Genomic DNA, 20,440 nt, shown 5'->3' on the forward strand with positions numbered 1-20,440 from the left:
ATAGAGGTTTTTTATATGCTTGGAGTTCTCATCTCCACTCCATATTCCCACAAACATTCTATTCAGAACTTTGTTTTAAAAACAGTTTGGAAGTTTTATGAATTATTACATATCTTAATTGAATTTGAATTGACACTTACAAGTCGTATCATCGCCCTCTAGAGGTATGCTACTGGTACCTTCTACCACAGAAAATACATTCACAACATACTTTGTTTCGGGCTTGAGGCCAGTCAGAACTGTAGTCGTCTCCGAACGACTTACAAAGACCTACAAGAAACAGGAGACATAATTGTGCATAAATCTATCTACTGCTATTTTTATCTCTGTTCTTGGCCCTGATAGAACAAAAGCAACTTCTAGTAAAGACACTCACACAGGACATTCACTGCCTTCACTGGTTCCAATTTAAAAGAGGTAGAGCTGGGGATCATCCGCATACTGGTGAACACCCAGCCCAACCCCCCAACCCCAAAATGATCTCTTCCAGCGGCTTCATATAGATATTGAAAAGCATGGGGGAGAAGACAGAGCCCTGAGGCACCCCACAAGTGAGAGCCAAGGGGTCTGAACATTTATCCCCCAGCACTACTTCCTGGACACGGCCCAGGAGGAAGGAGCAGAGCCACTGCAAAATCACTGCAGGAGAAGCCAGTGGTATATACAAACATAAATAAAATAATAAAATTGGATGTCCAGTTCTGACCTCCTTTCGTGCGCCTCCAGCTGCAGGATAATATTCAACCCTGTATCTATCAACGCTCTCAGTAGGTGGTGTCCATGATACTCTGAAGGAATAAGGTGTCTCTTCAGAGGTTTTTAGGTTGGTTGGCGGTAGTGCCAAATCAGCTGTGATGCAAAAAAAAGCAAAAAAAAGAGCAACAGTACTATAAAATCTTCATTAGGAAGGTTACCAAAGAAGGAAATGCAAAACAATAATATACGTCAACTCAACTTGTTTTTACTTAAGTATTGGATCCATTTACTTACTGAACTGAAATGTATATGATTCATATGCATAAAATAATTTATAGTAAAATATGATGCATTCTTTAATCTGTGGTAATCAAACTTGAGATGTTATGGCAAACCTAAGTCCATGCACTAAGAAGCTGCAGCCAGTAAAAACTTCAGAGCAAAAAAACCAATTGATGTGCCAAAATCACAAATGACATGCTGAGGAAATGTTATTTCATATATTTTATTCTGTGCAGGACTTGTTGTAACATTTGAATTTGGCCTTTTATCTTGTTAAATAACATGCCAACAGATGCTCCTGAGTATCTCTGTCTTAAAACAGCTACGGAATATATTTTCCTCCCAAGGAACTTTTCTCTTATTACTTTGTGAAGGAGTCACCAGTTCAGTACAACTCCTTCCTGGACTGTGAAACTAAACACTGGTGACTTGGGTAATGTGGGAGAAGTCCATCATATGACTTGCTATCACTCAGCATTTCCCCATTCACAGAAAATGTGGTAATGCTGGCATGTGTGAAGGGCTGCCACACTGCTACTTCTCACATGATCCAGAGCTTCAGATGTTACCTGAGAGCTGCAGAAAGCAGATGGGGCTTTAACAGCTAGCACACCATGGGGGTAATACAAAAACAAAGTTCCAAGTAAATAATTTAGGAAAATGCAGCAGGCATCATATAAAAGGTAAAAAGAAGTTGAAAACGAAACTGGAAAGAGAAACATACCTGGACCTCTTACACTATTGCATAAATTATTAGTGAGGTCATCAATAATCGTAACAAGGAGGCCAAAATCTCCAACATTGTAAACATGAATGTTATCGGGGTCTGTTGCGATCTGCTTCAGTTCATTCTCATCAGCATTTTTGATACCTTAAAAAGGTGACAAAATTAAAACATTTTAAAATAACTTAGGCATGTTCATTAGACTGTTTCCCAATTTGTATAAAGGAAAATGAGTGATTTAGTTTTCCAACCAACTTCTATATTTCCCACCTCTCCACATAATACTCACCAACAGCATACAGCTCCACTCCCAAATCTCTCAGTGACTGAGATGGCACAACTATATCATCTTGTGATTTGCCATCTGTGATGAGGACACCAATTTTGCGAGCTCCGGGCCTCATGCCAGCTTCTGTCTTAAAGTTGTTGCTTAAGATGAACTTCAAAGCATCTCCTGAAATCACAGCACACACAGGTACCCATTGTTCATTAGCCACAGATTCCAGCATAGAGGGTAAACCTCCCTAAAGTAGGATAGGTACCTTCATTAAGAGACACTTAAGCTTTGCCCTAAGTAGTTACTTCATTCCAGCTGTTATGGTTACCACTCATAGGTAAAGGACCCCTGGATGGTTAAGTCCAGTTAAACTTGACTATAGGGTGTGGTGCTCATCTCGCTTCAGGCTGAGGGAGCCAGCGTTTGTCCACAGTTTTCCGAGTCATGTGGCCAGGATGACATTGCGCTTCAGGTGAAATGGGACACTGTGACGAGTGTTGGCTCCCACACGGAAATGTTATTTATTTTCCTGCAGCAGTGGTACCTATTTATCTACTTGCACTGGCAAGACAACTTTCTGCCTGGTAACTCCTAGTTTGGAGATCACTTATACAGAGTAAGATTATGCAGTGATGCTCCCTGTGAGATGTCTGTAGCACAGGCATTTTTGTTGTTGTTCCTTAAGGGCTACTATAGGGGACTGAAGGTCTTGGCCGAGGAAATTGGGGGAGCGTTCTGAAGAGATTCTGTGGAGTGTTGTTTGAAGAGACTGAGTGGCAGCAGATAAACTGAGGAGATTAAAGGAACACTTCTTTGTCCACTCTATAAAGTCAGTATAATATATTCAAAACAAAAAATCTTTTCAGACCATACAACATTGTATTCATTTCCCCAGTGTACCTTATGAGGAATTCAGCAGCAGAATGTTACCTGTGAGGGTGTTCCCTCCTTTATAAGGCAAGTTGACAACAGCATCCAGCAAACTCTGTTTGGTTTTGTGTGCATTGAGGTTCCATTCTGTTCTAGGAGATCCACTATACTGTGCAAGAGCTGGGAGAGAAATATAATTTAGTTGCCAAAGGTCCCGAAACAGCAACACCCCCCAAATTATTTCAGGACATTCAGGCTTACCAATCTGCACTTTGTCGGGACCAATGTCAAATACTTCAACAATGCGACCAATGAAGTTTCTGATTGTTTTAAAATTTTGCCGGCCAATGCTCCACGAGCCATCCACCAGCAACACAATATCTGCTTCTGCTTTGGTTTTGCATTCCAGGCCTGTCACAGCAATCAAAATACAAGTGTGTTAGTTGCAGCAAACAAACAGCTGTTCTCTATCCTATCCTCTTTTACATTGTCCAGCATGCATGGCTTAAGTAACTGACTAGTGTTCTTCTATATACATTGGAACTTAAAGTCGTTAGGAGCATTCCATAGTGCTACCAATAACACTTCCGAGATTATGTATTATTAATATTTGCTTTAAAAGATGTGCTGTGAAGCATATTCTGGTGAGCACTGCCCATAACACTGACATGATCTATTAGAATATTACTTAGCCTGGGCCCAAGTGCAGTGAGAATCAACACACCTAAATTATTGAACAACTAAATAAACTTAAGTTAGATAGCCAATGACAATGACTACTTCAAAATTGCACATCTTCTCCAATTAAATATGTGTGAGCTTTGATAAAATCAAAGAATCTTTAGAAATTAGCCCATATACTTAATATGTGGAGATAAATGATGAAATTAATTTTATACTGTTTTGTGGTCTGTTAATGAAGATGGTGCAGACTTTTACACATTTAACACAACAAGAGAAAGAACACAACACGTATAAGATACAGAAACACACATAGACACAAAAGAATCAGAAGTGACAAAAACAAACATTTATACAAAGTTTTAAATGCTTCAGAGAGAAAGTAAATAAAATATTGGGGACCGTCCACTTGTAGGATAAAAATAAGAACTGCTTTCTACATGCTGAAAATCACAGTGTGTTTATACAAAGCAGAAAGACACAAGGGTTTAAATGATCCTTTCATTAGCCGTTTGAATGGGTGTATGTGTGCTCTTCCTCCTTTTTTCCTCTGCAGATCATGTTACCAGCAGCAAAACCTTCTGGCTTCATGCCATCATAGCTTCTGGTCTTTACATGGAAGAAATCTCACTGAGTAAAATCAGGCACACTCATCAGAGTGATTTCATCTATGTTCCACATTATTGATCCAAAACTGTAGATTCATGAATAGAACTATTCCAGGTACCTGAGGATTTAAAAGCATGATCCTCTTCTGCATAGAAAATACAACACTAGTCTTTAATCAACACAATCATAAATCATGAAATAGGGTATATATTAAAGTTCATGCACTTGCTAACACTGTTCAGGATTCAAAGAGCCTTGTGTGAGAGGAGGGGACCAGAAAAGCCCTGATAATTATGAATGTAAAGCAACACACACAGGTGTCTGGAGTCTGGCCTTAATTTTAAACATTGGAAATATCAATCCCATCAAATCTTTTGTAAATTTAGCCTCCAACCAGAAAGCCATGGCAGAAAGTCTATATGTTTTAATACAATACATGCAGCATATGGATTTTTATGAGCACAATTTTCCATAAAGGCTGCCACTTTACCTCATTTATTTAAAAAAGAAAGAAAGAAAAGCATCTCAGATTGTAGGGAATAACTGCAGGAATAAAGGGAAATTGCAATGATTTAAGCGGGGTATTATCCTGCCAACATCAGGAACTTGTTAGGGCGCACTCATTTCAATGGGAGAGAGTTAAGTAGTGCTCAACTACATTTTACTCAAAGCGGACCCACACAGATTGACGTAAGTCATGTTCATTCATTTCAATTAGCCTACTCTAAGTAAAACTTAGTCAAATAGCAGCCCATATGCTTAACTGTCCCCCTAAGAATAAATAAGACTGAAAAATGCCTAATTTTAGCCAGACTGTACCTACTGAGTTGGATCCAAGGGTTCCCTCCTGTAAAGGATGGACTTTTCCATTCTCAAAAGTATTCTTTCCTCCATAAGAATGGAACACAGCATAACTCAGTATAAGTGACTTTAATGGAATTAATGAACCCTGCATTTCTTTCACTCCCTTCAAAGGAGGAATTCATTTTTCTGCCTCTTTTGCAGGGAGCAAGAGAACTTTGCAAACAAAAAACAAAAAACAAAAAACAAATCATAGGATGGAGGTGAGGACTGCATTTAGCTTATCATGTCAGTCAGGTGGCCAATGGGTCTTGTCTATTGTTGTTGTTGCGCTTGCTGCTTCGCTTTGAAAGGCTTTAAGAAAGTCCTACTCTCACTTGTAGTGGCATTGTAGTGGGGCTTTAACAAACTGCCTTCCAGCCTGCGATGTAACCATGCAACAGCACACAGTCAGATTTTGATTATATATATTTTACTTTATTTTACTTATATACCACTTAATTCCAGAATGGGCTTCTAAGATGTTTACAAAGTACACACACACACACACACACACACACAAAAGCTTCTGGGCTGAAAGGCTGCTTGCAAAAAGCCCTGCAAGTGAGAGGGGGTGGGGGCCTTTCCTAACACTGCTAGATGCAATCCCCGCTGCTACACACACATACATGCCTGTTCTATGAATTTTGTTCAAGTTTCACTTTTTGAAAATATGTTCATGGCCACCCACACCCTCTTGAGGGGAGGCACTGTGAAGTTTCAGCACATTGTTCATTTTCTGTATGGAGGAGTTAACTACTATTTCCCATTTTACTATATACCTCCTGACAATGTTTCAGTTTTGGCCAGTGAATTATTGTACAGTGCTATCCTATGCACGCTTACTCAGAAGCTGCACTGTGTGGACTGGGGCTTACTCCCTAGAAAATGGATTTAAGATTGCACTATCAAGCAGATACAATGCAGAAACAGTCCTGGATCCAAAGAACCGAAGAAAGTAATTCCAGATATCCATGTTTGCTTTGAGTTTTTCAAACACTTGCCATAGAGTAAGCCTCTTGAAAATTAGGGGAATGTTCAAACATGTTCAAACATTCACCACATAGGTCAAAGAATTTTTTTAAAAATTCAGTGGGTGGAATCATTGGACACAATAGCTGTTTGGATCCTGGCCAAATTTTATTCACCCTAAATCAGGCATAGACAAACTCAGCCCTCAGATGTTTTAGGACTACAACTCCCACCATCCCTGACCACTGGTCCTGTTAGCTAGGGATGATGGGAGTTTTTGTAGTCCCAAAACATCTGGAGGGCCAAGTTTGCCTGTGCCTTCCCTGAATTCTGTGAAAGGCTTCAAAATCCTTCCCACAGCATTTTCTAATTTCCAGAGAAAAGGACAGTGGTGGCACCATATGGGCTGCTCATTGACTCCATATAGTGCTGTGTGTGTGTGTGTGTGTGTGTGTGTGTGTGTGTGCGTGTATCATGTATTTGACAATGCATGAGTAACTATATAAGTCTGCATAGCTATAATGTGAAATGGGGCAATAATCTTTTAAAAGTCTTTACAAACAAGAGAGACCCTTTTCATAAAAATGGAAACTAACGGGGAGGGAAGTTATCTTTAAAAAGTGGTCTTCATGAAAAGCAGCCTTTTCTTTTTGCAATTAACCCTGCAAGTAAATAACTGTATCAATTAATTATGTTGAAAACAGTTTGCTTTACCAGTTTTATAAAAGATCTACAACTAGAATATCCAAATAAGAAACGGGCTTCTCATTAAAACCATATTTACCTTCAGCTAAAAAGGGCACCTCAGCAGTATCAGAAAGGGTAGTCATTTCTTCTCCAATCAGTGGTGCACTTTCACCTCCTTCAAACATTCCAAAAACATTGACTTTGTAGGAAGTACCTGCCCTGCATGATTTAAATGCATATATGAAGCAAATTAGACTATGAATGGATGGCTCACATTGACACCTTTATAGATTTATTCATTCTGGTTTTTTTCTGCCATTTCTCAAATGAGCTCAGGGCAGAATACATGGCTCCCTCCCTACTGATTTTACCCTGAGAAGGATATGAGGTGGGTTAGGCTGGCCCAAGATCTTCGAAAAAGCTTTGTGACCAAGTGTGAATTGGAACCTGGGTCTTCTTGAAACACTACACTAAAGTACAATGATTCTCCCTGTCATGGATTTTTAAGGCAGGGTAAGTCTTTAGGAGCTGAAATCTAAAGCTGTCTTTTCTCACAGGAACTCCTTTCCGGCACCTCTCAGGTGAGTGCCATTGCCATTCTAAGAGAACAAGGGAGGTGTTCATTGTGAGTTCTGGCACCTCTTTTTCTAGAAAAATGGCACTGAGTAAGAAACTATTATTGAAGCAAGAGATTGGTCCTTACAACTGAATATCTATAGCTATATTGTCTATATCTCCTAGCTTTGAGTCAACCTTGACCATCAAGACAAGCTAACAACTACTACAGACCTAGCAGAAAGGTTTTACAAGCTTTCTTGAGGGTCATATTTTAATTCATTTATTTGAATTGTATATCTACCATGCCTTTCTGCCTTTGGCATCTAATGAAATAGACTTTAAAAATAAACATAGGATGATATAATTGGTATTATATGCTGAAAGAGATGCAGGAGACTGAAAAATACCTATAGAGGAAAAAATACTGATAAGGAAAGATATTATGAGTGGCAATACCTGAGCTCCTCCAATACAACAGTGTTGTCATATGGTCCAACTATTAATTCTCCAAGGCGCCTGTTTTCTCCAGTTGGATGGAAAGTTACTTTATAACCCCTCACTTCACCAGGGGCTGGCTCCCAGGTTACGCGGAAACTTGACATCGTAGAATCAGAAGTGTGCAGATTTCTGGGAGGTTTAAATGGGGAAGCTGCAACAGTCAAACAACACCCAAGAAATTAAGTGTTTGCTATATTCAACCATAAAACCCTCATTTCAGTTCTTAAAAAGTGAATGCACCTGTATGTTTTGTCCTAACAGCCCAAGAAAATTGGTTCCAAGGAGTTGAGGGATCCTCCAGAACAGGGTAGAATGTGGCATAGGAGGAAAGAGATATGGTAAAAAAAAGGAAAAATCCCCTCCCTTTCTCTTCTATTACCAGATCCCTCTACTGGATCAAAAGCCCCTGCATATGCACAATATTACCAAATGGATTCCACCATAGCCCCCCCCCCACAGACACACATTATGATTGTTAAATGAGCAAAGCTATGGGAGATGGTGCTATCACTCATTATAGCTGCTATAAGTGATTACTTTAAAAAGTTGTATACATTTTAGGTTTTCATTGAAATGTCACAGACTGTAACTGTTACATTCTATGCTTCATGTGAAGTGGGCTCTAATCTGTGACCTCTTATGTTTTCTGTTCACCTTTAAGGTGCCACAAAACTCTCAACCGTTCTAATTTTTGAAGCAATTCAGATGACCTAATCATTGCCATGCCAAGAGAAACAGGAGCAGAGAACCAGTCTCTAAAGTTCCAAAACATTTAGAGCACCTTAAGGCTAGTTAACACTCATAATCAATTTCGCACTGTATCTGGAAACTGGCAAGCAGTGCAGCCAATGCAGATTAAAGAACACTGGAATAATATACTACTGGTTTAACAAGCAATACGGTAGATTCCTTCCTGAGCCAATTTTTCCTGGTGGGTTGGATGCTATCTCATTTGCAGTTTGTTTGTTTTTTAGCTAAAAGGGCAGCAATCTAATCTCAAAGAGCAAAAGCCAAGGATTCTAGTAGGGGATGAAACAGGCACCTTCTTGTGCTAAACTCAGAGTTTTAGATAATGTGAGCCCACTTCCTGTTTCACTGATAGCAAGACATAATTATAACATCCTACCTTTCAAACCACTCTTACGGCAAAAGGCCGCTCTATTAATAGCTCCTATGATCATTCATAATCAGAGCCTCTGAAAGAAGGGCATCAAACCTAGCTCTCTAGTGGAAAGCCATTTAAAAATATTCGTTCATTCATTCATTCTTTGGCTGAAGCAGCCTCAATAGAAGTTTAACATAAACATCACTTAATTTCTAAGATCAGAGGTGTGAGGGTTCAAGACCCTGTGGAAGTTGCTCTGTAAAATACTTTCTCCAGGTGTGTGTTAAGGGCTGGTTACCAGGAGAACCTGCTCAAGTTATCTGTCCTTTATTCATAATTTATACGTATTCCATTGCGGAGCCCTGGAACTGAAAATGTTCCTGAGATTAAGTGTTACTGAATTATTCTGGCTCAGATTGAAAGTTTTGAGCAACACTAAAACTCCATACAAAACAGTTAGAAATCCAAGTACGTAATTTCTAATTGCCACACGGTCAAGCAGCTTCCCATACTGCTAAATAAGGTATGCAGGAAGCAGTACTTTAAAAAGAGGTATAAAGATGCTTGAAAATGTGTGCCAAAAGAATCCCATATAAATTCCCTGTTTGCTCTTTGCGCCACTTTGCTAATCTCCCTTTCTGTCACTGGGCTTAACCAAGAATTCACACAGAGATCAGCAGAATCCTTGTGTGGTTTGCAGGAGACAAGCAGCTTATACCACATCTGACGAGGTTGGCCCTCCCATGTCACTTTGGGAGCAGATAGTGAGCATGTTTAAAAACAGCTAGAATAATATTGTAAACACACACACAGATGACAAAATATGACATCGTAAACTAACATTTACAGTCTTTGGCAGTCTTGCTAATGCTCATACAGGGTGAGTCCTTTAAAAGAGACCCCGTGGATACAGAGTACACATGTTCCTCGGGGCCTCTTTTAAAAGACTCACCCTGTACATGTTGCAGGAATGAATTTCCACACACACACACACAACTCTCTACATTCATGCAGCATAGAAATCAATGTATCAATGTACCTGTTGTTCCTTCGCCTTTTCTGTGTTTTCCTTCACCAGTTTTATACATTGGAATGACAGAGATGTCGTACATAGTCAGTGGCTGGAGCCGTTTCAGGACGGTGGTGGTGGAGGAAGGCGGCACTTTTGCGACCATTTGTCTTCCTCCTCTACGGGGCCGGTAAACTACACGGTAGCTGACAACTTTTCCAGGTGCAGGCTGCCAGGTAACTCTCATGGTGGTCTCTTTCTCTTCATCCACTCTCACGGTCCTAGAGCTAGGAGACACTTTTCAGTGTAAAATAAAATGAAAGCAAACATATTGGGGTGGGTTGTTTTTTTGGGGGTGAAACTTAACTTGACATATAAACTGCAGCTATAACCCTCCATAATATTGCAGGTATGCACACATCCAGCTTCTCTTCCACAAAGGTTGGGATTTTGAACTTTTGGAGAAATGCAAACTTCCTTCCAGATTCACTGGTTTATACTGCCTCGGTAGCTCGGTAAAGCATGAGACTCTTAACCTTAGGGTCGTGGGTTCAAGCCCTACATTGGACAAAAGATTCCTGCATTGCAGGGGATTGGACTAAATGGCCCTTGTTGTCCCTTCCAACTCTACAATGCTATGATTCTATACCATGCTTCTATAATATCTCCCCATGTGAAAGTTAGTCAATATCCCTTTAAGAGCAAAAATTTCTCAAATTTGGGAAATGTGCTCTCAAAATTTAGAAAATCCAACTGCTTCTCCATATTTGCATTTGGCTCTGGAAAGACCAGGCTTTCTTGGCTTCTCAGAATCACAGAATCTTCACCCATATATAATTAAAATGCTGCAACAATGGCTCTTGGTGCTTTGGACAAACAGTTCCAGGTTCACACAGGGTATACTGTTTCCCTGCAACTTTGGAATTTCTGCTTTTATGCCACACTAAGCGCTGTTTCCCATTTCCTGTTGGTTCATTCAGCACAATAAAAGAAGCCATAGCAGGTGGCTCTATTAATTACTACAGCACTGCTGGGCAAGTCAACTCCTCCTGCATGACTTTAATGTTTGATGGTGCAGCAGCAAAGTTGGCACAAACTTGAACTTTCCAACCCATAGCTTCTGGCATGGGATGACTGGAAGCAAGCAAAAGGAACAGTTCTCTGCTGTCATGAATGCAAGAACTGTCTGATAAAATAAAGTGGTAGCCCACCTACACTCCATCTGCTAATCTCATTGAACTATGCCCACAACCAAACCTCAGTTCAAGTTTTAAGACAAAAATCTATGGAAACACTTCTGAGACGCTAATGTCCTTTATGACGAATCCTTGAATTGGAACTCAACTAGGCAACATGGATTGCTTCATATTCCAAACTTGGGTGAAAATTCTCCAAGATTCAGAATTATAGTATAACTAATAATTAGATATTTAAGAACTAAATAGACAAGGTGCAATTTCAGCAGATCCTGCCTTTTTAATCCTAGTATGGTCCCTACCAATATTAGGTGTGTTGGGTAACATCACCATTGCAAACTTACCTGTACAATGTACATGCTCTATTTCTCTTCCCCCTGCAAGCCCCCATGCTTTCCCCAAAATCTGCTCTGTGGGTTTGGGGGAACCCACCAGCACAGATTGGGAGATGCAGAGTGCAAGGAGGACATCTCCTTGCGTGTCTTCTGGCACTACACTAGATATTTCCCATTAACGTTAAATTATAAATTGTAATAAAATGAGAAGTTTTGAATCTTTGTTACCAGTGATTCTATATTCTATCTACCTTCAGTTGTAGCTTCTCCCTCTAAAGGAGCTCCTTCTCCACTTCTGTAAGAAGCCAAGACTGAAATTTTATATCTGGTCTCAGGCTGAAGGTTTTCCAGTACAGTGTTTATTACATTTCCAGGAACGGTTTTCTCTCCAGACTGATCATCATAAAGTGATTTCCATATAATTCTGTACTGATTAACTGATCCTGGAGCTGCTGTCCATGACACTCCAATAGTAGTATCAGTTATGTCTTTGGTAACTAAGTCACGAGGGGAGCCACGTTCTGCAAGAGAGAAATGCAAGAAATGTAGATTAAAATGCAGTAAATAAATGCTGCAATAAACCAAGAACAGTAAAGGTCATGAAATAAAATAAAACACTACAAAACTGAAGCATATAAAATACATTCATTCATTCATTTAGAAGTCGAATTCCAGGTGCCTGAAGTCAAGAGAAACATTTGCTCACACTAAATGAATATACATAATGCATACATAGGGCCAAAGTCCATTTTAACTACTTTCCTGATCTCAAAGCAGTTTTGCTTCAAAATGGGGGTGTAAATCTAGTGACTCTCAAAGATACTGCAATAAATTATCATTCTGAAATAAAAATACAAACTGTATGTCTCCTCTGAATTACTTTGTACAAATTATTTGGCACATCTCTATTATGAAGATCATAGACTTTGAAACTCCATTGCCATTTTCAAAAATAGCAGATAGTTCAGTTCACATTGGGTGGTATCAAATAAATAAATAATAATAATAATAATTCTATTATTTATACCCCGCCAACCTGGCTGGGTTTCCCCAGCTGCTCTGGGAGGCCTCCAGGCACATGCAAAAACAAAGTCAGACGTCAAACATTAAAAACTTCCTTATACAAGGCTGACTTCAGATGTCTATTAAAAGTTGTGTAAATGTTTTGTGAGTGGACTTCTCCCCTGCAGACCCCAATACATCCTCAAAATCTGCTCCAGATGGTCTGCAGTGGGGAGGAGCATATGGGGAAGTCCTGTTATGCTAGCAGAAATCCAATCCACTGATGTAGGGACAGCATTGGATAAAATCCATTTTACTTTAATTTTTACTTAACCTGACTGTGTGAACCTGCTGTCAGTTATGGGGATAGCTACTTAGTACCATTGGCCATTTCCTATGCTTCACTTCCAACAAGGGCAGATTTAGGGCTGTGTGAGTAATGTGCACGCATTGGGCACTGAGTCGAGGGGACATGTCTCAAAGCCCAGTAAGGAAGCTTTGGAAAGGAGGAGTGAGGCTCTGACAGGGTTCAAGGGACCTCCCACCTCCTTTGCAAAGCGTAGTTAGTGCTTTTCCAGCTTTGCCTGACTACAACCCCAGGAGAACAACCTTCCTGGAAGAGTGAAAGGTGCTGGATTTCAAAAGAAACACACAACAATATCTTTTTTTGCTTTTTTTACTTTCTTCTGTAAAGTTTCAGCTCTCAAAATATGGCTTTTTCATTTTTAAAAAAGAGAGACTTCAATCCAAATGGAAAAATATGGAAAAATTGTATTGATATAATGTACAGATGTCTCAAAATAAATGGCTTTTCTTTCCATATTTTAATGTAATATGAATACATAGGCCACTTTACATTGGCTACTTTACTTCAAGCTTCTGCCATAGTGTGCCTTCAGGATTAAACTATCTGCAGTTATAATAATATTTCAACAATTAAATATGAAAATCTGGATGACTACACCTATACACTGGACATACTGCAAAAACAATTGTATGTTTGAAACAATTACCAACTGAAATAGGATATGTACCATTAGACAGAAGAAAGTGATTTAATTCCAATGAAATATATGTCAATTAAATAATAATAATAATAATAATAATAATAATTCAGGGGTCCTAATATGTTCTGTGGTTTTAAAAAGACCATGTTTTGTTGAATGAACTATTACTGTGAGTTTCCAAGCAAGCCACAATGCTAAGTGGAAAATGCTGGCCTCAGATAACTGGGAACTGCTGGCCAGACACCTTTGCTAAGATACATTTTTGAAAAACATATTGAATAGCAGCCTGATGCTAAACACATTTTACATGGAAATAAAATCCCCCTAAATTCCAACTAAATAAAACCTGTGGCATTGTGCAACAGGACTTCCCCCATCTCTTCCCCTGAACACAGTCCCAAATCTGCTCCAGGGGGCAGGGACATAGTGTAGGGAAGGCCAGGGGGTGTAGTCCCAGGCGCCTCCATGCAGGGATCCCCACCATGCCTACCGCCGGGGGTCTCTGGGCCCCTAGAGCCTGGCCCATCTCCCCCCCCCCCATTCATCATAACTCCCTAGCCCCCTCACCTATGCTTCTGACATTTTGCAGGTTACTTTCCTAGAGGCACTTCTAGGTTCATATTGGCTAGGGCTGATGGAAACTGGAGTCCAACAACATAAGCAGGTCACATGTTCCCCACCCTGAAGTGCACCATTTTCATGTTAACATTGCTACCCATAAAACCACAGGAAGGTAAGTAAATTTCTTTTAATTTTCCACCAGAAAAAGAACAACTTCAAAGGTTCCTATCAAAAAATGACAGAAGCCATCATTCTGAAATGTGAAAAGATTCAGCATTTCAAAAGAAGCTAATGTGCCTGCAAATTTTATTCAATTCTGCCAAAAATAATTTAAAAGTTTTTTAAAAAGATGTTCTTTAAACAAAACAACAACAACAAAGGCCCAGCATAAAACTCCCTGAACATATTTGTCTCTACTTTAGCTGACCAATCAGGAGGGACTGCTATGCCTGTAAATTTCACCCAATTCTGTCAAAATGGGGGGGGGGAGCATGTAGCCTTTCTTTTAATTCCCCATAAGAGTGAATGGTAGTAGCATGAAGTTTTGATTTTCCAAACTGGGATTAAGTTGCAGATCATCAGCTAAACTGAATCTAGCAGCTTTATGAAATACCAACTTGAGGTCTGAACCAAGTTTTGTGGTCAGCGCACACTAATGTATTCACCAGTATTTATTTATTCTGAATAGTTCTTATTCCTTAGAAACATGCCAGATGTTTCCATCCTTGCCATTAGTGTTCCAAGGAAATCTGAGATGCACTGTGAGACTGAGGCAAAGACATATCAGAATTTGCTCCAGAATGAGATAGTCCAGTTATAGGCAGCCATCAACCACTGAGAGCATATTACATTGATTTTGAAGCAGTTCCGGTGGATCCCAGTTAGATTCCCATACGTGCAGATCATCAAATGAGGATCTGCTCTTAATACCACAACCTTCAGAGGTGAAGTTGCCAAATATGAGGAGCAAGGCGGTTTAAGTTGCGCCACATATTCTTTTGAATGCACAACTTACAATGTTTTATTCAAGCTCACTCTTTCATTGTTTTTGTTTTGTTTTGCCAAGATCACAAAAACCTTTCTGTTTCAGGGGACTTTTGATCCAACTGACTGGTTTTCTCCCATTATGTTGTTGATTTTCAGGCTTAGACACAATGGTGTCAGTTCACTGCAAAATAGAATTCACTAGTACAATGACCTCCTTCCTCACCACCACCACCACCCCAGTCTTCTCTGGAGCTCCACTGAGGCAAAACTGCCATGCGGCAAGGTCTATCTTGGCTGAAACATTAGCATATACTTTTGAAAAATAGATAAGGGATAGAATTCACAAGCGTTATCAACATGACAAGCTATTCCTTTGTGATGCAAGCGAAAAGGCCAAGACCTACTATTAGCATTGAGTCAAATGTGTCAAATCACTCCAGGAGCAGTCAAAGTCTCCATCATTCATGCACGAGAAATCATTAACATTTCATCTGTGTCACAGCATGAGTACATTAAAATATGGGGAAATATTTGGAGCACTTCATAAAGGCCTGGCTGCAGCTAGATGCGAATGTTTCCAAAATTCCATATCCACTGTTTCCACCTTACCCAGCCACAAACAATAACTTTAAGTAGTTTCCCTATTCTAGGCTTCCCTATTCTAGTGATCTTATCACTAGGTGGGCAGTATCTGTATCTATAAAAGCCTCAGAAACCACAGAAAGTTACAAGAGAATCTTTTAACAGGGCTTCCTCTGTTCTCCCTGCACTTCTCCCAGAGATCGTTCTCTATGTAGATTCTATACATTTAAAGTACCCCCCCACACACACACACACAAAATCATTGGAACAGTAGTTTGCCCCTCACAGAGCTGCAATTCTCAGCACCCTTATCATAGAATCATAGAGTTGGAAGAGACCACAAGGGCCATCCAGCCCAACCCCCTGCGAGCAGGAAACACCATCAAAGCATTCTTGACATATGCCTGTCAAGCCTCTGCTTAAAGACCTCCAAAGAAGGAGATTCCACCACACTCCTTGGTAGCAAATTCCACTGCCGAACAGCTCTTACTGTCAAACCACAGTATCAAACTTTATCAAACCACAGTTCCCAGGATGTGAGTGCTTTTAATGTGTTGTAAATGTATGGTTTGTAGTATGCAGCCAGTATCCCTTCCAGCCCCACCTGGCTCACACTTCCCTTTTGTTCAAGGCACAATCCTTGGGAGTAAGCCACACTGAATATATGGGATTTATGTCTGAGTAGACGTGCCTAGGAATTGGACTGTTAATCTCCATATGAACATCATTTCTGGCAACAGCACAAAATAGAGTCATTGGAATGAATGGGGCAAATTAATTTACTGCAAATCCGTTTTTATACATTAGCTTCCCTGACACTGTAGCCTGTAACTGGCTAACCACGGAAATCAACGGAGATGACCAACTTAAGTCCATTAATTTCAGTTCGGCAAATGCAATGCTTGGTCTTGGTTAACCTGCTTCAACCACAAATGCAATGATCAACATTATCTCCTTAGCAGGACTATAACAGGACAAGGAGGAACTGTATACCTGGTGCCTCTGGCTGATGCCTCAATCTAGGAAGGAGGAAGTTAAAACAGAAAGGGATGTAGAGTATCCACAAGAAGCTATGGGGAAAAGGAAGGAGCAGTACAACATTGATTCCTAGCACTGGCAAATGGATAGGAGGCACTCTGCCTTCTGGTCCAATCAAAGTGCTTGCTGGAAAGGTGCCAGGGAGGATGTTCTGCATCCTCTGGAAACAATGTGTACCTTTCATGGTGAGTAGAGGCTGCCTATAATATATAATTAAGACAGAAGAGAAGAAGTCTGATCCAGAACCTCAATTTATTCATTATCATTCTGCTGGCTAGGGTCATTTAGATTACATGGAAATGCCTCCATTTCCTTACCACATAAAATTCCAGCAGTTATGCAATGTGCCTTTCTATTCTAGAGGCATTTGTAAGAAGCCAGTAACACTTTTATTGCAAAATGGATCACTTCCTCTCTGCTGATTTGTTTTTTCCTAGAAATATGGCATTCCCACAGAAAGGACAAGTGACGTGATTGTTTGACAATTGGCAAAAGTCACTTGAAAATGTCAGTATCCAAAAAACTAAGTATGCAAAATTTAAATAATGCATGAGACAGCACTAAATCTCCTAAGCAGACACAGAGTCTCTTTGTCTGGTGCAAGCCCTTTGCGACTCAAAACATGTACGTAACGTTCCTATGTTATGCTAAAAACTTCATTGTAAAGAAATGTCACTTGTGCTGGTACCGATTCAATCTGTAGGAGGTCCACAATCTCTAGAACATTTTTAATTAACTGTGAGAATATCAGAAGAATACAGAATATCTAGAGATAGATAACTCTCTACAATTAAAAAGGCATGCTGAAAAAAAAATATCTAACTAAAACATAAAATATGATGAGATCTTTTGCAAAAGAGTAAGTCTTTGAATGTTGCAGTTCTCACAGTTTATCCTATTTAAAAAGAAGGGTGCTATTTCCTTCAGCATTGGAGGAATAAATCATTATTCAGTTTTATGTGGGAAAAGGAAGAATTATCCAATATTTACAGAGAGATGCATTGGACTCTTGTAACTTTGTTAAACTGAGTTTTGTAACCTCAGAAGGCTAAATGCATTTGCCAAAGGTAGTCTACATCATCTCCTGGAATAAACTAGCTCAAAACACATCAACGTTTACCTACAAAAACTACAATGTGTATTAATTTCATTTCAAAACAGAATGCAGTTGTTCACAAAACAAGTATAAAATGTTTGGGTGCTTGTTCTGCTGACTTGCTTTGAATGACATGGAGTACTTTAAATGGTAAATTAGTTCCTCTGCTTTGATCAGTTATTCTGAGGCCCTGATATCTAATATTTGCAATATTTTTAAAACTATGTTGGAATATTATTATTTTCAGACATAGGTCGGTTGTCATGTTTCAAAGAATGGTTATGCAAATTGCAATTAATAGTACCTATAGTTTCTGTCAGAAGCCCCCCCCCCCATTGCAGTAATAATAATCCTATATTCTGTTTAAATTAATCTATTTAACAGATATAGTATACACCATGTTCTTGTCATTTGACATTAATACCACAAGGCAAACAAGTTAGCTCTTGCCAAAACTGCTCTTACCACCTCCTCTCCATGGGAAAAACAGATTACAAAAACAGTAGCTCTCAGAAAAAGTTGATTGTTAGCCATCTACTGGATTTCCATTCATTACAATTGCTGTGTTTATCATTATGTTTTATTTCTAGTGTATGACCCATGGTTTTGGCTCAGGCTATGAAAAAAAGGGGGAAATGAAAACTCCAAGGGGGGTTGGGGCATAGGAAGGAGAATGATGAGGTGAAATATTCCAATTCATTTGTAAGCTAACTATGCCAAAATATGAAATTGATCCAGCACCAACAATTGCAAGGAAAAGCAATAAGTAGCTTTGAAGAAAACCAATATGGTATTATATGGCAGTGCATCTGCCATATAATAACAACAATTCTATGTTCCATTTCAGGATGAAATCTTAGTATTGGTTACATGAAGGATGTGTGTCAGGTACAATGTAGTCCTCCTGGTGGACCATTGGCCAATTTCTGGTAGATCAGGGTTTCCCAAATTTGGGTCTCCAGCTGTTTTTGGACTACAGCTCCCATCATTCCTAGCTAGCAGGACCAGTGGTTAGGGATGATGGGAATTGTAGTCCAAAAACAGCTGGAGACCCAACTTTGGGGAACCCTGTAGTAGAGCTTCTAGCTAGCAGCTGCCGGTTACTGGGATTTCTGCAGAGTCTTGAACTCTATGAACTTTAATCTGATTTCCAGCATGAGGCATCACTTTCATCCAGTGTGCCGTGGCACCCTGGGGTGCCTTTAATGATGGTCAGGGGTGCTGTGGGCAACACTGGCCTCTGTCCCTCTTTTCTTCCATCCCTCCTCTGATGCCCTCTTGCATCTCTGCCTCCCAAAGGTTTACAGAGCTGTTGGTTGCAGCAGCCCAGGCTACAAGCTCCCCAGGTGAATGGTGCCTCTTGGGCTGAGTAGGTGGTGCTTTCCAGGCCCCTGTGGAGCAGTGCGAGGAGGCACCTCTCTTTGGGGCAGCAGGGGCAGCTCAGAGACCAGGGGCAGCAGCAGTAGCTGTCTGGAGGACTCCCAAGGGGAGGGGAGAGGTGGCTGAGGGAACACTCCACAAGGGAGAGTGTTCGAAAAAGGGTGCGATAACAGGCAAGGGGTGACATAACTGGACTCCTGAGCCCCACAGGGGTGCTGCAAAAAGAATGATGTAGTTGGTCAAGGGAGCCACAGACTCAAAAAGTTAGAAAACGTCTGCCTTACGCAAGAACGTACAATCAGGATCACTTAACATTGTTATGCCTTAACTATTAACAGACCCTGAGAACACACTCTTTATACATTTAAAACACATTGCTTTTAGCAGCTTCTAACTCCCAGACAGTGAGCAGCTTCCAGGAAACATAATACAGTAGTACGGTACCTTGGTTTGAGTACAGTGGTACCTCGGGTTACGAACATGATCCGTTCCGGGACGCAGTTCGTAACCTGAAATGGTCATCACTCGAAGCGCCATTTTGCGCATGCACAAAGCGCAATTTTCTGCGATTTTTGCACTTTGCGCATGCGCAAAGCACACGCACCGCTTCTGCGCATGCACAGAACGCACACGTGGCGAAAATACTTCCGGGTTTGCGGAGTTCGTAACCCGAGGTACGACTGTACACAATTGGTTCCAGAAGTCTGTACTTAACCTGAAGCGTACTTAACCTGAAGCGAACTTTCCCATTGAAAGTAATGGGAAGTGGATTAATCCGTTCCAGATGGGTCCGCGGAGTACTTAAACTGAAAGTACTCAAACTGAAGCATACTTAAACCGAGGTATGACTGTAATATTCTTGGGCTGGGGAACAAAGTTATATTAGGGCCTAGGTGGGTAGACAAAGAATGCAGACCAAGTCCCATACTATGGGGTGAATTAGAAGCGCTATAGAGTAAGTTTGTGTGTTACTCTGTGGGGTCAGTACAGAGATCTAAAAGTTCAGCTGCTGTAACATGGATCACTCTTACAAAGGTATGCATCATTTGTCCATGAAGCCAGAGAGCCAGGGATACCGTTTCAAGTTTCAATAGTGAAGAGTAAAGAGTTTTCAGTGTTGGGTAAGACAAGATGCATAGCTAGTTAGGAACATAAGCAACTATAGATAGAAATGTGACGTTGTGCAACAATGGCCTCTGGGAAATTATGGAATTCCAAGCAGTCACCTTCCACTAAACTAAACTTTATGTTAAATGAATTATGGCAGTGGGTGGTATCCAACAAATCAATTCCATTAGCACACAGACTTATGACGGCACACTGGATAATCCTTTCCTTCCCACATTCCCTAAACAGAGGGAGGGAAAGTTGTGTTGCGCTAACAGAAATCCTTGCACTAACAGAACTGGTTCACTGATACCGCCCAGTGTTTTCCACCAGTTGGGCTT

At 40.3% G+C, this 20,440-nt stretch overlaps 1 protein-coding gene across 14 annotated transcripts in view; it reads right to left on the bottom strand.

Annotated features, from left to right (window-relative positions):
• COL12A1 (collagen type XII alpha 1 chain) overlaps positions 1–20,440 on the bottom strand; it is a 119,139-nt gene that overhangs the window by 59,993 nt on the left and 38,706 nt on the right. For 9 of the 14 annotated variants that reach the window (XM_035109590.2, XM_035109592.2, XM_035109593.2 and 6 more), the window contains exons 14-23: positions 11,591–11,860; positions 9,839–10,105; positions 7,653–7,845; positions 6,736–6,857; positions 3,111–3,260; positions 2,910–3,029; positions 1,992–2,156; positions 1,703–1,849; positions 707–849; positions 141–270 (exon numbers count right to left, since the gene is read on the bottom strand). In XM_035109590.2, the coding sequence (XP_034965481.2) occupies positions 141–270; positions 707–849; positions 1,703–1,849; positions 1,992–2,156; positions 2,910–3,029; positions 3,111–3,260; positions 6,736–6,857; positions 7,653–7,845; positions 9,839–10,105; positions 11,591–11,860 (1,707 nt within the window). The remainder of the gene's footprint in view (positions 1–140; positions 271–706; positions 850–1,702; positions 1,850–1,991; positions 2,157–2,909; positions 3,030–3,110; positions 3,261–6,735; positions 6,858–7,652; positions 7,846–9,838; positions 10,106–11,590; positions 11,861–20,440) is intronic. The other 5 variants (XM_035109599.2, XM_035109601.2, XM_060272543.1 and 2 more) reach the window with 1 other exon arrangement.

Source organism: Zootoca vivipara, chromosome 3 (genome assembly GCF_963506605.1).
Source record: "Zootoca vivipara chromosome 3, rZooViv1.1, whole genome shotgun sequence".
Classification (NCBI taxonomy): Eukaryota; Metazoa; Chordata; class Lepidosauria; order Squamata; family Lacertidae; genus Zootoca; species Zootoca vivipara.